Raw genomic sequence first — 21815 nt, 5'->3', positions numbered from 1 at the left:
GGTCTGATGCACTCGGAGCCACGCCCAGCCCCCAGGAATCAGCCTCTCCCGGCGCCGTGCCCGTCAAGTCGTGGCCAGACGCCCCCGGAGCCACGCATGGCTCCGATGCCTCAGCCTCTCCCGGCACTGAGCCCGTCAAGTCGCGGCCGAACGCCCATGGAGCCAAAGCTGGCCCCGGCACCCCGGCCTCTCCCAGCGCCGAGCCCGTCAAATCGTGGCCGAGCGCCCTCGGAGCCACGCATGGCTCCGACACCTCAGCCCCTCCCGGCGCCGAGCCTGTCAAATCGCGGCCGGTGGCTCCCGGAGCTGAAGCTGACCCCGTGCCAGCCACGTACAGGCTAAGCGCTGTCACTCAAACCGATGGCCAACCACCCCAACTCCGTACGGCCAAGAGGGTGGTCTTGCCTGGCCGCGGTGTCATGGCTGTCCCTGTTGAGCTAGTGGGACACCGTACCAAGGATGCCATCCAACTATCTGCCCCAGAACAGAGGTTTGGGGAGTATCTTGTCATCCCAGAAGGCCTGTATGCGCACAGGCCTGGCTCCGCCAGTGTGTTCCGAGTGCTGGTGGTAAATGAGGGGGAGATGCCTCTCCTGCTGAACGCCGGCCTCCCCGTGGCTGGGGAGCTGGTAAAGCCCGACATTCTGGAGGTTTCCGACAAGCCTCCCCCTCGTATCCATTCGTTCCAAGAGCCTGTTGAGCCCCCAGATATGCAGCAGCTGTGGGCAGCCCTTGAGATGGAGGAGAACGAATTTCTGCGCAAGGACCCCCTGCTCAAGAAGGAGGTCTGGACCATGTTGTCAGAGTACAGAGATGTCTTCTCAGACTCTACCCCTGGCTGCACTGATGTAGTAGAGTTACAGCTGCGCCTCAAGCCAGGGACCCAGCCGATCCGCCAGAGATTTAGGGATCTGAACCCGCGGCAGGAGGCTGAGCTGGAAAAGCAACTGGACACCTGGCTGCAAGAGGGAGTCATAGAGCCTTCAGACTCCGCCTGGAGCAGCCCCCTGGTGCCCATCAAGAAGAAGGACGTGAGTACCCGCTGGGCCGTCGACTACAGGGCCCTCAACAAGTGTCTTGAGCTGGACACCCCTTGCCCAGGATCCAGCAGCTGGTAGAACGAGCTGGGGGACACCGCGTCTACAGTGCCTTAGATGCGGTGGCTGCGTACTACACCATCCGAGTGTCCGAGGACAGCCGGCCCTGCACCGCCTTCACCACCCCCAGAGGCTTGTACCAATGGAAAAGGATGCCCTTTGGCCTAGCTACAGCACCATCTGTCTACTCCAGATTTATTGCAGGGGTCCTGAACCCATTAGGCATGGCCAACCTCCAGTCATATCTTGATGACGTCCTGACCTTTCACCAAGACACCTGGGCCCACCTGGCTAGGCTCCGGGAAGTCTTGGAAGCCCACCACAGGGGAGGAATCCGCCTCAAGCCAGCCAAGACCAAGCTGTTTCGAGCCAAAGTAGACTATCTGGGCCACACCCTCAGCCGTGAGGGGATAGCCATGCAAGAGGATTATATTGACCGCATCCTTGACTGGTTGGCCCCCATCACCCCCAAGGACCTGCTGGCGCTCCTGGGGTTCTTTGGCTACTACCGCTTGTTCATCCCCGAGTATGCCGACCTCACCTATGAGATGAATCGGCAGAAAAACGGCCAAGACACAGACCTGGACGGCCGAGATGGAAGCCCAGCTGGTACAGCTCAAGGACAAGTTTCGCCAAGCCCCCATCCGAGCGCCACCCAGGTTTGACTTACCAGCCGTATTCCAGCTCACCACAGACTTCAGCAGCCGCGCCATCTCTGCCATACTCAGCCAATGCCAGGACGGCAAGGAGAGGCTCATTGCCGCCGTGGGGCGCAAGACAACCGACCCCGAAACTCGCTACCCGTCCTGGAAGGGAGAGATGGCCGCCATCATGTATGGAATTCGGAAATTTCACGGCATCTTGTCCTACCGTAGTTTCCAGATCAACACTGATTCCTCAGCCTTGCTACAGATGAAGTCGCTGAACACATCCACAGGGATGGTGGCCCGCTGGCAGGAGGAGCTAGCGGCCCTATATTTCACTGTCTGCCATCGTCCTGGCACCCAAAATACCAATGTTGATGCCCTCAGCCGCCGGGAAGACGATAATATGCCGACGGCCACCGCCGAAGAATTAGCAGAACAGGCTGAATACCTTCACACCCTTTGCCAGCTAGGGGAGCCGGCAGCTGGCAGACCCTCCGCAGCACGGCTGGACCCGGCCCGAGTCTTAGAAGCACAGACACAGGATCCCCTCCTGCTCCGTGTCCGCCAGTGGGTGGCCGACGGAAAGGCCCCAACTAAGGCTGAGCTGCGAGGCAAGGACCGGGACGAGCAGCAGTATGCCAGCCGCTTCGCAGCCCTGGGACTCGACGAGCATGGCTGCCTCACCACCACCGACCAGACCCTGACAGGGGAGAGGACAAGATACCTGCTGCCTTTGGCCCTCCAGCAGGACGCGTTTTTCCTGGCCCATGGGACCCCCATGGCTGGGCACTTTGGGATGGACGCCACTATTGCCCGCGTTGCCATGCATTTCTGGTGGCCCAACCTGTCCCGTGACGTCCGCCTGATGGTTCAGACTTGCCCTGAGTGTGTACAGAAGGTCACCAAGGAGAGGCTGAAGTTAGGAATACACGTGCCCTCCCACCAGGGGTATCCACAGCAAGTCCTGTTTATTGACCTGGTGGGGCCCCTACCAGAGAGGCCAGCCGGGAACCGCTACATCCTCACCTGTCAGGATGGGTTCAGCCGGTTTGTCAGCCTCTACGCCATCCCCAACAAGCGCACTCTCACGGTGGCTGAAACCCTACTGCACCGCCACCTGGCCACGTTCGGATGTCCCCTGAAGATCCACTCCAACAATGGGATGGAATTCACTGGCCAGGTATTCAAGGAACTGGCCTCCAAGCTTGAGATTGGCCTGACACATCCGCCGCCCTACAACCCGCAGTCCAACCGGGTGGAGAGGTTCCATCGGACGCTCAACACAGGCATGCGGCTGTTCCTGGACAGAGACGACAACAACTGGGAGCCACACTTGCCTGCCATTGCCTTCGCCTACAATACCAAAGCCTGCAGATCCACGGGCGTGACCCCTTTCCTGGCCTACTTTGGGAGAGAGGCCAAGCTTCCGGTGGACATGGTACTCCGGCTGCCAGACACTGAATATGCCTCAGTCCCAGCCAACGTCCAAGCCCTCCTGCAACGATACCATGCCGTGTACGACGCAATCCAGCAGCGAGAGGAGGGAACCATCCGAAGGAGCGCGGCCGCCTACGAAGGCACGGCCAAGTACAAAGTTGGAGACCTGGTCTGGTATCTGGCCCCCCGCTTGGTGCCAGGGAAGTCAGCCAAGATTACCAAGAGGTGGACTGGCCCTTGGAAGGTAGTGAGACAAGCCACGGACGTCCATTACGTCATCAAACCTGCCTCTCCAACAGCCAAGATCTCGGAAATCACCGCGCATGTAGGCCGACTGCGCAAATACACCGGAGATGTAACTGCCCAGCAGATTCCAACAGACATCCAAGGCAACCTGGACGGCGACGAGGACGCCACTGAGCTGCCAGCCGGAGCTGCGGCGCTGCCAGCTAGTGACCCAGGACAGTTTCCAGTGTACCAGCCGGCAGCCGCCGCCCCACAGCCTAGCGGCCAGGATCGTGACCCGGTAGAAGAGAACCTGCAGCAACAACTCAACGAACCACCGCTGCCGCCGCCAGCCCCAGAACCGCCTAGGGATGCAGTCTGGAACCCTGATGCTGACATGGAGCCCCTGCCTGCCAGCAGCGAGCCTACAGGAGGAGAAGCGGCCACTGAGATGGAAGTGGCGGCCCCAGAGGGTGAAGCTGAAGCGATGTGTCCCCTACTGATGACAGCCGTCCCCATCCGAGTGGGAGCTAAGAGGCCGAGCAACCTGGACCAGGCAGGCGCCCCCATGGAATTCTACGCGCCTTCCTCCATCGTTGTTCCCCCCTTGGGAGCCTCTAGAGTGAGCCTAGGCCTCCGTGTTCAGTTACCAGCCGAGACAGAGCTAGTCCTGCAAACAAGGCCAAACTTCCAACGACGGGGCCTGGCTGTCGCCAACCCGCGGCTGGAAGCCAACCGGGAGTTGACAATGCTGATATCCAACCACAGCCAGACCGAGCAGCGAGTGTCCCGTGGAGCCTGTATAGCCAGAGCTGTCCTGCACCGAGCTGTGCCCCAGGAAGATGTTGTTGTTCGCAGACAGAGGCTGCCGTATCCCCAGGTTCAAGGCCTGGTGGCTCGGGAGCCCCGCAGCCCTTGAAGGGGAGGTTGTGGTAATACGGCAACAGACGGACGGGTAGTTTACAGAGTTGCTACGCAGTGGCTTATCATGTCAAGCCTTCTGCACTAATCCTATTATATCACCATTCACCTCATGACCGCAGATGACCCCGTTGCGCAGCGGTCAAACTGGACTGGCTAAATAGGGGAGGGGCACGGACACTTCGCAACCCCGCGCCCCTCAGGCAACTATACAACCGGGAGATGGTGCCTTCCCCTTTACCACAGCTACCCCCACAGAATGTCTACCGCCGCGGGCTACGCCCTTGTCTCCCACACCCCCTTCAAACCTAACCTATTGTTATAATCTATTTGTATATATATAGTAACCACCCATTGTAAATGTATTCAGTTAAATATATAATTTCTGTATGAGTAAATCCTGCTAGTTTGTTTTGGTAGAATACTTCAAGGCTAGGGCTCGTTGGATTCGAACTCGCAACCGGTGAGCTGAAACGCTTCGGCTTACCACACTATAACTGATGAGTCGATTGATGTCCCCATTTTATGGAAGCTTCACACGAGTCTCGGGATGGTTTTAGGCTATTTAATTTTTAATTTTAAGTATTTTATGGAAGGTTCTAAGCCACTTTTCTGCTTTCCCTACTCCTTTAAATATATAAGTATACATATATAAAAACTACTTGTTTATTTAGCAGATAATTAAAGCAATACATCTTAACAAAACGGTTGTAATAATAATATGTAATAATCTGTTGTATTTCCAGCTTTATAATGATAGATAGGTATTGTTTAGTAGTGCACTTACTATACCTTAAATATATATTGTTTACAATTAGATATTAATGTATTTATTTGAAAGGATTTGAAAGGATAAGACAATGGCAGATAAGTTGATGTACATCCCCAATAAAGATACAAAAAATTACCCGTCCTTTACATTATAATTAGTGAATAAACGTTTGGGCACTCAGCCTAATGAACCAACTAAAACTAATTCAATAAAAGTCCCAAAAGTGGTTCAGTTAACGAATAAAAAGTTATTATAAAACTTTGGGGACTAGTATAATAAACATCTCATTGTCCCCTTCCTTCCAGATGGTTATTCTTAAAATAAAACAATTAATTTATGAATTTAATTATCGTTCATAATCTTTGTTAAGTCAAGTTTATTTCAGCACAATGAATAATTTACATTTTAAACTAGGAAGGAAAGGTACAATGGGCTGTTTATTACACTAGTCCCCAAAATTTTTAATAACATTTTCTTACTTTGGACTTTTATTGAATTTTGATTAGTTGGTTTATGAAGTAGAGTGTCCAAACGTAGTAGCCAATAATAGTAATCTACAGAAGGGGTAATTGTGTATCATCATTGGGGTTGTACTTTAATTTATCGGCCTTTATTGGCTTTTTTAGAATTTTTTAGAATTTGCACTCGCAGTTATACACTTATCTGCGCAAATTAATTTTTCTAATAAAAAAAACATTAAAGATTAATGTAGAGAATGAAATAGATAGATATATTTATATAAATATATTATTATCATTTCATTAAATATATTCATATCTACTCTATTTTAGACTAGCGGCTACGCCCCTAGAGGCCTCTAGTGGCATTTAAAGTTTTTTTTTAAATATCTAATTTGAGAAATAATCTGTCTATGGTCAATCAGCTGTTAAATTCATGTTTCTACGCAGCGCCACTACGCTACGTAGAGACATTCATACGCTAGCGACACTATGCAGCAGAAATATTTCAATTTTTTTTCGATTTTATTGTGATTTCTCTTGGGAGGGTGGTGGTACCTTCCCCCAAAATAGTTATAAACCTTCCCAGGACCTATGAGAATCTACTCTGTTAAGGAAAACCCGATCGGTTCAGCGGTTAGCGAGATCTTTCGGTACAGACACACAGATACACAGACACACAGATTCACAGACACACAGATACACTGACACACAAACAAACATCCTGTATAAGGATAAGGATACAATATATTACTATATTAAAGTAAAACAATAGATGGGAAGGTGTTAATAATTGTAAGTCCCCACCACATTGACCCTGTAATATTAAAACAAGTTGCTACAAAAGAGCAGAAAGCAATTTGCTAGAAAAAGGTCCCCAACACTGGACCCTGGTAGTTATCTTGATTGTACATCTATACTTATACATTTATTATTACTTTATAAACAAAATAATGCTATTAAATTGATGACCACTAGAAAATTGGTATTATGAAGTCTAACATTCTACAAACAAACTGACTTTTAAGTTTTGCTAAGTCTTAACTGTATGTAATACTAAGAATGTCAGACACCTAATGTAGCAGCAGAATAGAAAAATAGGAATCATTACCATAAAGTACAAACGTTCATTTTAAACTGGCTGATTTTTAACCTTTTTTGTCAAAAAATTTTTATGTGATATAATAATTCTATTCATCTGATTTTTGGAATGGTGATTCCTTCTACAACAAGGTAGAATGAAATAAGCGAAGCATCTCTGCAACCAAGTCCTAAAATGTAAGTATGTCCTTAAACAGTATCCTGCTTCTACTCAGTTTTGCAACAAGTTTACTTTCAATTTTATTTCCACAAATGTATTTATATTCTGCTTATTCAGTTCTGACACTCTTCAAGTGTTTATGTTCGTTTGTCCTAACATTTCAGAGTTTTGCTGTTAAGGACGGTGTCATTCTTGTTTAATTGATTATCCTATTATAAGTGCAAGGTACTCGTGTTCCAATAAGCAACGTGAATAGACAATGATCTTAGTAACAAAAAAAAGTGCGAATTCACTTTCGCATATTGTCACACCAGAAGAGTGTATTAATGGATATATTATTACTTGGATCTCACACCAGATTATCATATACTCTAAAAGTGAAACTTGTAGATTGTGCTAAAATAACGATCCCCCAATCTACACCTTTTACCTAATTCCCTCCCCTCTTACTGGATTAACGAACTGAAAAATAAAAGATGTCATTGTCCATGTTAGCAACCTAAATAGACAAAAAAAAATCCCCTGTCATAATATCCACTTGTATATTCTAATCCATTACTAAGTATCTTTAATAAAAAATTGTTATTAAAAAAGTAAAAAAAATCAACATGTTTGAAATGGACGTACGGACATTCTGGTGACGATTATAGAGTTGCAACGCGTTCTAAATCGTACCTAACTACTACAGGAATCATCATGCAAAGTTTTAAATCGATAGGACAATACTAACATGCCTAAATTAACGAATAAAAGCTAACTATCTCGGACGGACCGACCCTAATTATAGAAAAGCTTTTCTTTTCATAATGTTAATGAAGCAAAGACAAAGTTTGTTTTAATACATTGTGACTTTGTAATGTGATGCTTCAGCTGAAGGGAAGTCACACCAAGTAAAATAAATTATATATTATTTTCAACATCATGAATTCAACCAAAAAAACACAAGAATAATAACATCCATTAGTAGCAAAACAAACTATTTGGTTTGGGGAATAGTGTAATCAACATCCCAATCTCCCCTTTCTTCCTGTACTGTACATTTTAGTTTCTTAGGAGAATTTTTTTTTCCCGGAAAGAATGTACCCTCCCATTGAATAGTTTTGAACCTTTTCTAGACCTATAAGAAGCTTCACTGCAAAGGAGAACCATATAGTTCGTTTGGTATGGTATGTACAAAGACATCATGTTACTTTTATTTGTTTTTATAAGGTACCAGTAATGCATTTATCATCTTCTCTTGTAAAGTGAAACATGTAGCTGGTTGAAATAACGATCCCCCTCCCTTCCACTCCTCTCCTACTGGATGGATAAGCTGCCCAATAAATGATGTCCATGTTAGCAACCTAAATTGACAAAAATTTATCCCCCTGTCATTATATCCATGTATAATGTATATTCTATATCCATTGTACAAAGATAGTTACAGAGATGATATTTAGTTAAACGTAGATAGTAAAAAATCACACATACTTTTTGTGAATTAAAATTTGACTTCTAAAGTAGTTTTTCTACTGCAAAAAAAAGTTATGTTTAATAGTAAACCAAATATTCTTGATGCAAAAAAACAATGATAGTTTTATTCTGTTTGCATTTTCGCACGTTTTATTTCAAGGTCAGGTTTTTGCGAAAATTTTTACATTTGGATAGTGCGAAAATCAAGAAAAAATCTTTTAGATTTAAATATAATCAATTTTAAAGAGAATGATGTTTTTCACTTAAACAATTTAAGAGTTATAGGAAGCTTTTTAATGGATTGAAAAGATAATTATTATTACATAGATATAACTACATAGTTAGTAGGCCCGGAAATTAGGTACTAATTACTTTATTTTCAACTAGAGGCTGCGCCCCTATCATCTATTCAAATGGGTAGGGAAGAACAGAAAGTACAGTAGAACTCAATCAGTTAAGTAGCTTTGAAATTTTAAGATTCAGAACAAAAATATAGTATTTTATCTAATAGGATAGTTTTGTGATTTAAAGTGCAATTATAAATAGCTGAGCAATCGACAAATTTACTGAATTGTTACAGGAATACCCATCTGAAGTTTAAACAAATAGGATGACTCTAACATTAATAGTCAGAACTACCCGAAACAAACGAAACAGATCTACCATAATCGTAGAAAAGCTTAGCATTCGAAAATGAAAGAACTAGTTTAACTTTATGCATAGATGAATATTGATTGTTGTGTTTTGAATGAAAGTTAGGCTTGAAACACTTGCAATATTTTGACGAAATCATCGCTTCACTCAAAACAACACCATATTTTACTGTACAAAATTATTATTAATTAAACATTTGCTGGTCGTACCTTGTAGCTTGTTTGAAGCAAGTTACTTAGAACATCCTATTACTATCTATAATGCAAAGTAGAATGATGTCTGTCTGTCTGTCCGTCTGTCTGTCTGTCTGTCCGTCCGTCCGTCCGTCCGTCCGTCCGTCCGTCTGTCTGTCTGTCCGTCCGTCTGTCTGTCTGTCTATCCGTCCATCTGTCTGTCTGTCCGTCCGTCCGTCCGTCCCTTAAGATCTCGGTAACCACTGAACCGATCGAATTCTACTCTTCAGGGAATATACCTACTGGTCCTGTGGTGGTTTTATGCTATTTTCTTGGGGGGTGGGACACCCCCAACCCCCCAAAAATAAAAAAATCCCCCCCCATTTTTTTTTGTTGAAGATTTTCTAAGTTCTTTTTTATTTTATTTTTTTTTTAATTTTTTATTATTCTATTTTTTATTTTATTTTTTATTTTATTTTTTTTTTTTTTTTTGCTGAAGATTTCCGTGGTCCTTTTACGAATTTCGCCTTAATTTTTTTTTTGATCACTTCTTGGGGCAAAGCCCCTAGAGGCTAGGGGCGAAGCCGCTAGTTGAATATAAAATAACTAGCAGTTTTTAAAAACCTTATAAATTATGTAATACAATTCCACGCCCCTAGAGTCTTAGCATTTAATAGTCTCAGTGGCTGCTATTCAGCCAATAAATTCCATTTGAAATTGCCGAAAATTAGATGTTTTGTTGGCGTAAATTTCTTTTAGTGTTACTGAAGGGAAGTGGGTAAGAAAGGGAGAAATAAGGGAAAGGGTTGTGGGGAACTTTTCACTTAGAATTGTTTTTCAGAATCACATTCACTTTTCCCTGAATAGCCTAAATTAGAGGCTTTCAAAAGCACAACCCAAGTAAAAATTTGAAAATATCTACTAATTTTTCATTTTTCTATAGATACTTTACTTTAAAAGATAAAAAAGTTTTTTTTGTAAAAAGTAGAATAAAAATGCTGGAAAATATGAACACCAAAAAAAGTTTGTCAAAGTCAATAGTAAGTTTGTAATACAACTATTAAGTCATCATTTTTTAATAAACAAACATTTATTATCAAGGATATAAGGTTTAAAAATTTAGAAAGTAAGCGTTAAGATAGGCCCGGAAGGTTAAAGCTTTCCGTAGGGATGATGTAACCAATGTTTTTTTTTACTAAAAATGGGGTAATATTTTCTTTTTCTCACATTAGCAAAGCTTATTTATGATTTCATTTGTTGGTCCGTCCATCTGTCAGTCCGGGAACACAGTAATAGTGTCTGACTGATTATGACGTAACAAAAAAAATTAGCCAATGAGAGACAACTATAAATTTTACCATTGGTCAATAACGACCTCTCATTGGCTAATTTTTTTGTTACGTCATAATCAGTCAGACACTATTACTGTGTTTTCAGTCCGGACTTTATGAAGGAATTGTGGCTTTTTAGGAGCTGCTATTCATGATATACTGATCATGCTACAAAAGACACAACTATACAATATTATTATATAGAGGTTTCGTGACTTCTATGTGCTTCGCTAATTATGGATGTTGTCAACATTTTTTTCTACATATTTTTAGTGTTTTATTAGAAAAATCTGCGGCATTAGCGTAAATGTTAACGTGCCTGCTTGCTGTGAGGGAGGTGTCAGGTTCTAGTCTGGTCCACACTGCATTATATTAGAAACGTTAAAAATGCAGGCGCATTTCATTAAAATAAAAAGTAAAAATAGGTCGTGCAATCAAAGGGTTAGTTTTGTGTTACTTGACCTAATATTCTTGCCCTCTCAATATGATCACTTAAAATTGAAGGAGAATCCCGCCCTAACGATGTAAGGTTTCATTAGGTATTAATAAAAGGAAGCTGACCCGATTGTTCAGAGTTATTCTATTCTCCAATGACCTATCATAGCTTTGTGATAATCGAGCAAACATACATTGATGTATGATAAACTGTTTATTTGAACTCTATTTTTAGGCTGTATATTCACTTTCGCATAACATCATATCTGAATAATAAATATATTAGTACAGATATATAACCCAGACAACTACCTGGTTCCAGTGGTGGAAATCATTTTTGTCTGCTAGCAAATTGTTTTCTGCTCTTTTGTAGCGACTTGGCTGTGTTAATATTTCTGAAGCAATTGGTTGATTCTAAGACCCAATTAAAAGTCTGCACAGTGTATCTAACCTGTAGGAAGAGTTACATACAGCTATTGCCCCTCTATTCTTTTACTTTCATTTCTGTATACAGTTTTATATTCGCACAATAGCAAACAAAATGGAGGTGGTGAAGTAAAGGGATAAGTAAGTACAAAGGGCACCCACATGATTTTGGGACCAAAAAAATCCTCTGAAAAAAAAATATTTTAAAATCCTTAGTTTTCATAAATTTAATATGTTGATTTTTATCCCATGTAAATTTTACGCTCAAGTTGGCAAAAATATTTTCTTCACTAAAGTTGAATTTTCTCCCCACATTGAAGCCCCCCCCCCCCCCCCCGACTCCTCCTCTCAAAAAAGCTTGGACGTCCTTGAAAGGAAAAGATCATTGAGGTTTTAATAACTTGTATTTCTGATCATTCAATAACATAATACGTACGCGGAAATTATTGCACACCCATTTTTTTCCGAGAGAATTATCCTATAAAATGTTGTTTACCAAGTTACAAAACTATTTATCATTGGATAAAGTCAGGGCTGGCAGGGATAGGACAATGAACTATTTAAAAATCTTCCCATCAATTCTAATATATCAATGACATCCTTGTATGGATTTAAACTCCATGGTATGGCTGAACTAAAGCTTTCAATTTAATTTCTATTTTTTTCTGAAATTTCAATGATAGAAAAAAAGGGTTGAATATGAAGTTGATAAGAGTCCCTCCACAGATTATGACGTCATACGATAGAATAACCAATGAGAGGCCAGCATAAATTTTACCCTTGGTCAATTACAGTGTATTCTGGCCTCTCATTGGCTATTCTGTAGTATGACGTCATAATCAGTGGAGGGACTTTAATCATCTTCGTTGAATATCAACTTATTGATAATAATTACAGCATGCTGTTGAACAGTACTGGCATGAAACAATACAGATTGTTCAAATACTACTTTTCACTTACGTAGTAATTTAGAGGCAAAATTGATTATCTTTAAGAATCATTTTCTTCTTATTTTACTTTTATCTGAACCTATGCTGTTTTATTGATGGAATGATCTAAAAGCCAAACTTGTTTCTATAGGTGATGGAAAACGCCTGTTTATTGGTCAAGGCAAAATGATAGGAGAAATGATAATTCTTCTTTATTAAACTATCCTTTTATCTGGTTTATAGGATCTTATGTCTGTAAGATGAAAAATGTTTAAATCAATTTAAATAGGCCTTAAGGTAAATTATTTTTGAAAACAAACTCGATATATTATTACTTTGATGTTTCACCAAAATTTCAAGTCTTTGATAAAGTGGTGCTATATTCACTAATTCAATACATAGAATATCTTTTGCCATAAATAAACCAAAAATATTGTCTAAACAACGCAGAATGAAAATATTTCTGAGAACCTTAAGGCCACTTGAATATTAGTTTTGGCAGTCTCCTTGTTACTTATCCTTGCACACAACACAAGAACGGTTTTCTACACAAAAAGCACAGAATTTATTAATAAAAAGATATGGTTTCCGTAACTCAATTCATTTATAAATATACCGTTAAATAGTTATTTTAATTTGAGTTAATTTAAGTTACTAATGATCATTCCATCAAATGCCAAAAATTCGAAAATATTTGATTAATTTAGGAGTATAATTATAAATTGTATATAATAAATTAGGGATAGTTCAATTGCAGATAATTTACTTTCCAACCCATTAACGCAATATTCATCAAACTGTTAATTATTATCATGACTGCTCATTTGTTGGTTAAAACACATTTTTATTTAATAATTGAATTGTACAGAGCTGCAGTGTCCAGACTTTTCAACCAATAATTTTGTTTATTTTAATTGCTATTCATCATCAATTTATGGTCCTTTGTCTTATCTCTTGAGATTTCTTGACGATATTAAGAAAAAAAGGAAGGATAATTAAAAAATCTTCTATTGACCTCACCTTGTATGATTATAAGCAATGAGATGTTACATCATATGTGTAACCGCATCTGTTAATGACAAAGGTGCTTGTAAATACTCCACTTAACCTATATTTCATTCTTGTATAATATGTAATTGTATTATTTACTTATGTAACTGTGTTTTTATCATAACTATACCATATTTACAGTTTGTTAATTCATCTATTTTTTACTCATCAAAAGGCACAAAGACTAATTATATTTATTAATTTTATATTTACTACTAATGAGTGACCTATGATAACAATCTATAAATTTGTTTATAATGTTTACATTTGATCTGAAAAACATTTTAAAATTCTAATTAATACAACTACAACTAAACTAATTGAGATTGTTCTTGACCCCAGAAAGCCATACACTCTTCAATAGTTTCTCTCTTCTTAAAACATTCCAGCTCAACTATTCCATCCTGTCTTCTATATCCATACACACCTCCAGCTAAGATGGAATTATACCTAGAAATATTTAGATAATAACAAGTATCTTAATAATATATTCTAGCTCAACTGTTCCATCCTGTCTTCTATGTCTTCTGTATCATGTACTAGAGAGTACATAAGTACACAAGTACTGATCTACAGTACATAGACATAGTATATGCCCCTGGATCATGTACTAGAGAGTACATAAGTACACAAATACTGACCTACAGTACATAGACATAGTATATGCCCCTGTATCATGTACCACTAGGATGTCTTCTGGTTCTGGATTGGACAGCTCAACTTCCTTTGCCAGGTAATCTCCCTAAAAATATCAAAACCTAATTTAGCCAAAACCAAAATTCTTTGGCTATCCTAAGTTTTACATATTCCTTTACATAGTCATCTATGTATGGCTAAGGAAACCATAAATTTTAGGATGGCCTATACAATTTTTTAGGATTTATCCCTTATCCCTTGAAAACATGTCTTTTATCCACAAGTCCTAAGTTAGTGGTCTAATGTGATTTGGGCTAATTCCTTTTACTGTCAGTCTTATTGTGCTCATACTAAATCCTTTATATATAAAGTTGAAAACACTAAATAGTTGCATCAAATTTAAACCTGGAAGCAAAGAGGTCCTCCAATGTCAACCATTATCTCTTCGCCTTCCTTTTTCTTTCCATCAGCAGAATAAATAGAAAACCTTAACAAAACATATGAAGATTTTTTTGTTCTGTTCTTAAAAAAAAAATTAAGAAAACCTAATTTTGAATATGGCTTTTTAGCAGTTTTTTTATTTAAGTTTTATGATTTTACAATTTGATTTAACTTCTGATAACCAACAAAATCTTTGTTTTGTAATATCCAGGATATACCAATTATTGAATGTAAAAAAGAAACTGTGTACTTTGTAACATATTATAAGATTATACCTGTGTTTTCTAACCTGTGGACAGTACACTTCAATTGGAAATTGATTTGTACCCAGATGAGTCATCAGAATGGGCTTCTGTCCTAATACCCAATTCTGAGAAATAAAAAGTTCAATATTTTTATATTATATGTACAGATTCTTTTGAACCATGTTAAAATTTAGTTTTAACATCAATATTGGTATTAGGTTAGATTAGTAACACCATTGAAGAATATGATGATTAGGAATATTGTTACATATAGGATAATTTACTCTTTTCATGTGAAGTCTATGAAAAATAATTTTTTGGATCAATGGGTTAAAAAAAATAACAAATTCATACACTTTATATAGCAGAAATAATCCAATCCTGACACCTATCCAAAAAATATGTAAATTTGTAAAGAATTTATAATAGTTACTAAAATAAACATTAACTAGCAGATACACCCCTCAGAGAATTCTATTTGATGGGGAGGATAAAATTCAACTAATTAAAAAAAGGAGAGGTTATTTTTTTCATATTGGTTTAGTGGTAAGCGATATCCTTTGGTACAGACACACACAGATCCTGTTACTTTATTATGAGGAATACTTTGACACTCTGTATTTTGGTGAGGCTAGTCCCTGCTTTCAGTAACAAACTTCTTCCAAATTCTGTCACTATTTCATATTTCCCACTAAATAACTCAGGGATCTAAAACAAAAAATTTCTTAAAGGGCGAATATAGGTTCGATATGATATGAGCTTATATGAAAGGTGCCATTTCATACTTTTAGAATATCTATGCCAAATTTAAAAATTCAAAAAAATCCTTAAGTAGATTTTGCAATTTTCTGTTTCAATTGAACATATGATAAATGAGATTGCCGACAAACCGTTTATTTTAGCCCTTTACAAGACTTTTTTTTTGACTACTTTACTTATGTTCATTCAATTAATACATTTGCACGCATCTTTTAAGATCATAAAATCATTAATTTTCGTAATTTTAAATGTAATTATTTTAATTACAAATAAGCGTACGTAGGTGTGACGTCATTGACACGTCACACATTCCACTTTGATAAATATTCATTACTAAACGTATTTTTAATGCAATTATCTACCCCTGTGCGTATATGTCAGCTGATTTCAATATCAAACACTCTTTCTAAAGTACGTAGTATTTCATAACAACTGGTTTCGGCAGGATATTGAACAATTATTTTGAAAATTATTTACTCTTTATTATTGAACTATTATGCTTTCATGATTACGTTTGGACTAGTAGCCTAAACTTCATAGATGTGTAGACTGTAGAATAACCATAATTATAGAAAAGCATTGTTTTTATTAACCTCATATTTCTATTTACCTACCTTATTTTGAATCTACCTAAGTTTTTTATTTTTACGGGAATTGTTGTGTAAGGAGCTTTACCACTTCAACCTCCCCTTTCTCTTTTTTGATTAACCTTCTCCCTGTCTCACTCTATTGTGGATTAGCTGTCTGGGATACGTCTAATTTTTGCTACTCTCTTTTTGATAATTTTGTTCTAATCATAGTATACTTTTTTATTATTTTTTACCAACTAAATATTTTTTTCCAGCAATTTCATGTTCTTGTCAGTAAAACACACTCTGAATCTGACACCCGTCTACACCCTGCTCGATTTTGGTTTAAGGGGAATGACAAATGTTTACTTTAAATATTACTCAATATGTTTGTCCATCTTATTTGATCTTTGCTTTCATGGATATTCTCATTCTTGTGAAGTTGGCTGAGACCTCAAAAGTTTAAAAGACTTAATTAAATAATATTTTTTTTAATTTCAGGTGAAAATGTTTAAAGTGGATGAAGTCTAAAAAACCAGATAAATAAAGTTCAACAATTTACAGATAAATACAGGTAAAAATAAGGGAGGATTTTTTTGAGTAGCGAAGCTACTCTATGATTCACTTTGTCCATGCGTCAGTCCGAGACGTAATGAGGGAAATTTGATTTTTTCGGCTGCTATTTAAGATACACACTATTCCTATTAGGGTTGGGCTGAATACTTTTTTGCTGGATACCGGATACCGGAAAACCGGTATCCGGATAGTTTCAATATCAGATATCCAGCCGGATATCTGGCCATTGCTTGATATCCGGCTAATTACAAGACATCCGGCCGGATATTCGTTATCCGGATAGTTTCAATATCAGGTAACTGGCCGGATATCGAAAATGGCCGGATATCCGGCCCAACCCTAATTCCTATGTATGACAAAGGCACATCTAGTCTTAATTTTTTTGCCTGTCTGTCTGTCGGTCATGAATTAGAAGACATAAAACTTTTTAAAGATAGACAGATGAAATTTTCAGTGAAGATTTATATGACATGCAATTCTAGTCTTTACACAGACATAAACCTTATTTTTTAAAGGTTTCATGATATTCTTTTAATTTTAATATATTCTCTTTCTGTCCCTTTTTTCCCTTGCTATGGCATAATTTCGCTCGTAATTTCAAGAATTAAAGATAATTTGACTCTTAAGTATGTATGCTAAACGGTTGACATATATTTAGGAAGGTGAATCCACCCCTCTGACAATAAACTAACACCGCCATTGTTGCCTGCATTATACTTCACTCAATTTGGGTTTAAGGGGGTATCTGTGCATGTCACTAATTTTTTTATTTTGAAGAAATTTCATATTTTTCAGGAAAGTTATACCATGAAGTGTCACTGAAGAAATTTAGGAAGACAAACATACATACACAGATCCTGTTACTTTTGTATAATGATAAAAATAGTAAAATAAGGGTAGAAATTCTCAATCCACAGTTTTTTTTAAAAGCTAAGCTTTTCTATAATTAGGGTAGGTCTGTCCGTCCATGACGTATAGCTTTTTTCGTTAATTTAGGCACGTTAGAATTCTTCTATCGATTTCAAATTTGGCATGGTGATCCCTGTAGTAGTCAGATACTAATCAGAAAGCGTGGCAACTCTATAATCATTACCAGAATGTCCGTACGTCCATTTTCAACATGTTCTTCTTTTCACTTTTTTAACAACAAATTTTTATATAATCTAATTATCCGATTGATCTGATTTTTGGTATACTGATTCCTGGGACAAGTACAATATTATATATAAGTCTATAATATTAATGAAGTCCTTAAAATGTAAGTATGTCCTTAAACATTAGTTGCTTTTGTGGAGAACAGTATGGAGCTGCCTTTTCCCGCCGAAATTTTTTCCCCCTGTTCTTGCCATAATCGACAATTTTCAAACATCTGAGATAAACTTTTTTTTCATAAAAATTTCCCTTATATTTTCACTTGACACTTGTAAGATTTTACAATTGCAATTTTTAAAAGCGAAGCTTTTCTATAATTAGGGTCGGTCCGTCTGTCCGTAACGGATAGTTTTTTTCGTTAATTTAGGCATGTTAGAATTGTCCTATCGATTTCAAATTTTGCATGGTGATTCCTTTAGTAGTTAGGTACGATTTAAAAAGCATAGCAACTCTATAATCACTACCAAAATGTCCGTACGTCCATTTTAAACATGTTGATTTTTTTACTTTTTTAAAAAGCTTTTTTCGTTAATTTAGGCATGTTAGAATTGTCCTATCGATTTCAAATTTTGCATGGTGATTCCTTTAATTGTAAGGTACGAGTTAGAAAGCGTAGGAACTCTATAATCATTACCATAATGTCCGTACGTATATTTTAAACATGATGATTTTTTTACTTTTTTAACATCAAATTTTTATGTGATCTAATTATCCGATTGATCTGATTTTTGGTATATTGATTCCTGGGACAACAAAGTATAATGTAATAAACGAAGCAACTCTATAATCAAGTCCTAAAAATGTAAGTATGTCCATAAACATTATCCTGTATCAAGAAGTTTTTACAAATTTACTCACAATTTTGCTTTGACTCTTATACATTTATATTAGGATTATTCAGTTCTGAAACTATACAAGTGTTAACGTCCGTTTGTCCTACCGTTTCAGTGCTTCGCTTTTATGGATGTTGTCATCCTTGTTTTAATATTGACATGTTTGAAATATTACAAGTGTCACGTAAAAATGTAAGGGAAATTTTTATGAGAAAAAAGTTTATCTCTGATGATCTAGAACTGTATAATTTGGCGAAAAAAGTAAAAAAATATTTCGGCGGGAAACGGGGGTTTCAGCGGGAGCGGCTGTTCTGCCGCCGTTTCTTCACAGTTCCATATTGTTCTCACAAAAGCAACTGCTGTGCCGAATTTTAGAGATGTAACTCTTTTATGGGCTAAGATCATGTGCGTTTTACTTTTGGTTTCAAAAAGTGGCTCATCCGCCTCCCCCCTTTACAATTTTGCTTCAATTCTTATACATTTATATTCTGATTATTCAGTTCTGACACTCTACAAGTGTTAATGCCCTTTTGTCCTACAGTTTCAGAGCTTCGCTTTTATGGATGTTGTCATCCTTGTTCTTTCTATTTTGAGGTTGCTAGGTAATAGAATAAATATTCTCCGTAAAATTTTTATTTTCTTTAAAAATAAGGGGGGGGGGGGCTAATGACATTTAAACTTAAACTGTGAGCATAATGGTCTAAATATTGAGCTAGACACTTGAAAATGGTACATAAGCATAGTCCCATAGATACTACATCTAAATGAAAAAAAAAATTTTATTTTTATTTTAAGGTTAGGTGTAATTTGATGTAAAAACTCACTTTTAATTTTTTTCTTAAGCTTTTTCCTTAGAAACTTTTTGTCTATTCATAAGGACATTATTTAAGATGATTCAGCAAGTTTGGTACCAAAAATTAAAAAAACCTAGATTTGATATATGACACACAAACTTTAGAAAAAATGCACTTTACTCCTTCGAGCCACTCACCTAGCCTACTGGGGTCGGACCCCGACTTGCTGAATCATCTTAAATAATGTCCTTGTGTAATAGACATAGTGTATACAAGGAAAAAACGTAATAAAAAACAATTAAAGGTAAGTTTCTACATCAAAATAGACCAAAAATGGCCTAATAACCCCATTTTTGCCCATTTCCGCAGGGTTTTTCTTACCTGACCTAACCTAAAATTCAGTATCAAATTTTGGGAGGGACGTGTGGGCTTGTGTTTATAGTTATCGACCTAATTCTTTTTGTAAAAGCTCTTATATGACTGGATGTACACGGAAAACTTTTAAAATTAAATTTCGGGACTTTCCTTCTAGGGGCTAGTGGAGCAAAAGACCCCCCAAAACACTAAAAATATGAGTTCTGAGCTTATTTTTAGAGATATCAACCTGATTTTTTTAATGAAAACTTTTTAAAATTAACTGAACTTAGTAACCATTACACATTTCATTTTGGGACTTTCCTTCTAGGGGCTTGTGGAGCAAGAGACCCCCCAAAACTAAGAATAGGAGTTCTGAGCTTATTTTTGAAGATATCAACCTGATTTTTTTTTAAAGAAAACTTTATTAAAATAACTGAACTAAGTAACCATTACACATTTCATTTTGGGACTTTCCTTCTACGGTCTTGTGGAGCAAGAGACCCCCCAAAACTAAGAACTGGAATTCTGAGCTTATTTTTGAAGATAACAACCTGATTTTTTTAAAGAAATCTTTTTTAAAACAACTCAACTAAGTAACCATTACACATTTCATTTTGGGACTTTCCTTCTAGGGGCTTGTGGAGCAAGAGACCCCTCAAAACTAAAAATACGAGTTCTGAGCTTGTTTTTTAAGATATCAACCTGATTTTTTTTAAAGAAAACTTTTTAAAAATAACTGAACTAAGTAATCATTACACATTTCATTTTGGGACTTTCCTTCTAGGGGCTTGTGGAGCAAAAGACCCTCAAAACTAAGAATAGCTTATTTTTAAAGATATCAACCTAATTTTTTAAAGAAAACTTTATTAGAATAACTGATCTAAGTAACCATAACACATTTCATTTTGGAACTTACCTTTTAGGGGCTTGTGGAGCAAAAGACCCCCCAAAACACTAAAGATATGAGTTCTGAGCTTATTTTTAAAGATATTAACCTGATTTTTTTCAAAGAAAACTTTTTTAACATAATTGAACTTAGTAACCATTACACATTTTATTTTTGGGCTATACTTTTAGGGGCTTGTGGAGCAAAAGACCCCCAAAACTAAAAATATTAGTTCTGAGCTTATTTATTAAGATATCAACTAGATTCTTTAAAGAAAACTTTACTAAAATAACTGATATAAGTAACCATTACATATTTAATTTTGGGACTTTCCTTCTAGCGGCTTGTGGAGCAAAAGACCCCCAAAAACTAAAAAAATAAGTTATGAGCTTATTTTTAAAATATCAGCCTGATTTTTTTAAGAAAACTTTTTTGACATAACCGAACTAAGTAACCATTACACATTTCATTTTGTAACTTTCCTTCTAGGGGCTTGTGGAGCAAATAACCCCCAAAACTAAAAATATTATTTCTGAGCTTATTTTTTAAAATATCAACCTGATTTAAAAAAAAACTTTTTAAAATAACTGAACTAAGTAACCATTACACATTATTGATATCTTTAAGAATAAGCTCAGAACTCATATTTTTAGCGTTTTGAAGGTCTTTTGCCCAACCAGCCCCCAGAAGGAAAGACCCAAAATGAAACCTGATTTTTTTTAAAGAAAACTTTTTCAACATAACTGTACTAAGTAACCATTACACATTTCATTTTGGGACTTTCCTTCTAGCGGCTTGTGGAGCAAAAGACCTCCCTAAACACTTAAAATATTTTTAAGAGCTTTTTTTAAAGATATCAACCTGATTTTTAAAAAAATCTGTTGTGGCTACGTAGTTTAGTTATGTGAAAAAAGTTTTCCTCATAAAATTAGGTTGATAGATATCTTTTAAAATAAGGTCAGAACTAAAATTTTTAGTGTTTAGGGGGTCTTTTGCCCCACTAGCCCCAAGAAAGAAAGTCCCAAAAACAAAATCTGTAAAGGTTACTTAGTTCATTTATTTTTAAAAAGTTCTTTGAAAAAATCAGGTTGATATCTTTAAAAATAAGCTCAAAACTCCTTTTTATAGTTTTGTGGGGTCTTTTACTCCACAAGCCCCTAGAAGGAAAGTCCCAAAATGAAATGTGTAATGATTACTTAGTTCAGTTATTTTTAAAAAGTTTACATTAAAAAAATCAGGTTGATATCTTAAAAAACAAGCTCAGAACTCGTATTTTTAGTTTTGAGGGGTCTCTTGCTC

General features: G+C 37.7%; 1 protein-coding gene across 1 annotated transcript in view; it reads right to left on the bottom strand.

The window, feature by feature from the left end:
* Window positions 1-13456: 13456 nt before the first annotated feature.
* The window catches only part of LOC145324757 (diaminopimelate decarboxylase-like), a 58277-nt gene continuing 49918 nt past the window's right edge, over window positions 13457-21815 (bottom strand). The window contains exons 12-16 of the mRNA XM_080167367.1: window positions 15197-15298; window positions 14621-14715; window positions 14310-14391; window positions 13910-14010; window positions 13457-13718 (exon numbers count right to left, since the gene is read on the bottom strand). Coding sequence (XP_080023493.1) covers window positions 13580-13718; window positions 13910-14010; window positions 14310-14391; window positions 14621-14715; window positions 15197-15298 — 519 coding nt within the window. The 3' untranslated portion in view covers window positions 13457-13579. The remainder of the gene's footprint in view (window positions 13719-13909; window positions 14011-14309; window positions 14392-14620; window positions 14716-15196; window positions 15299-21815) is intronic.

Source organism: Acartia tonsa, chromosome 7 (assembly GCF_053477335.1).
Source record: "Acartia tonsa isolate MP-2025a chromosome 7, ASM5347733v1, whole genome shotgun sequence".
In the NCBI taxonomy this organism is placed as follows: domain Eukaryota; kingdom Metazoa; phylum Arthropoda; class Copepoda; order Calanoida; family Acartiidae; genus Acartia; species Acartia tonsa.
Note: the sequence above shows the minus strand (reverse complement) of the source record. Positions and strands in the feature narration are given on the sequence as shown.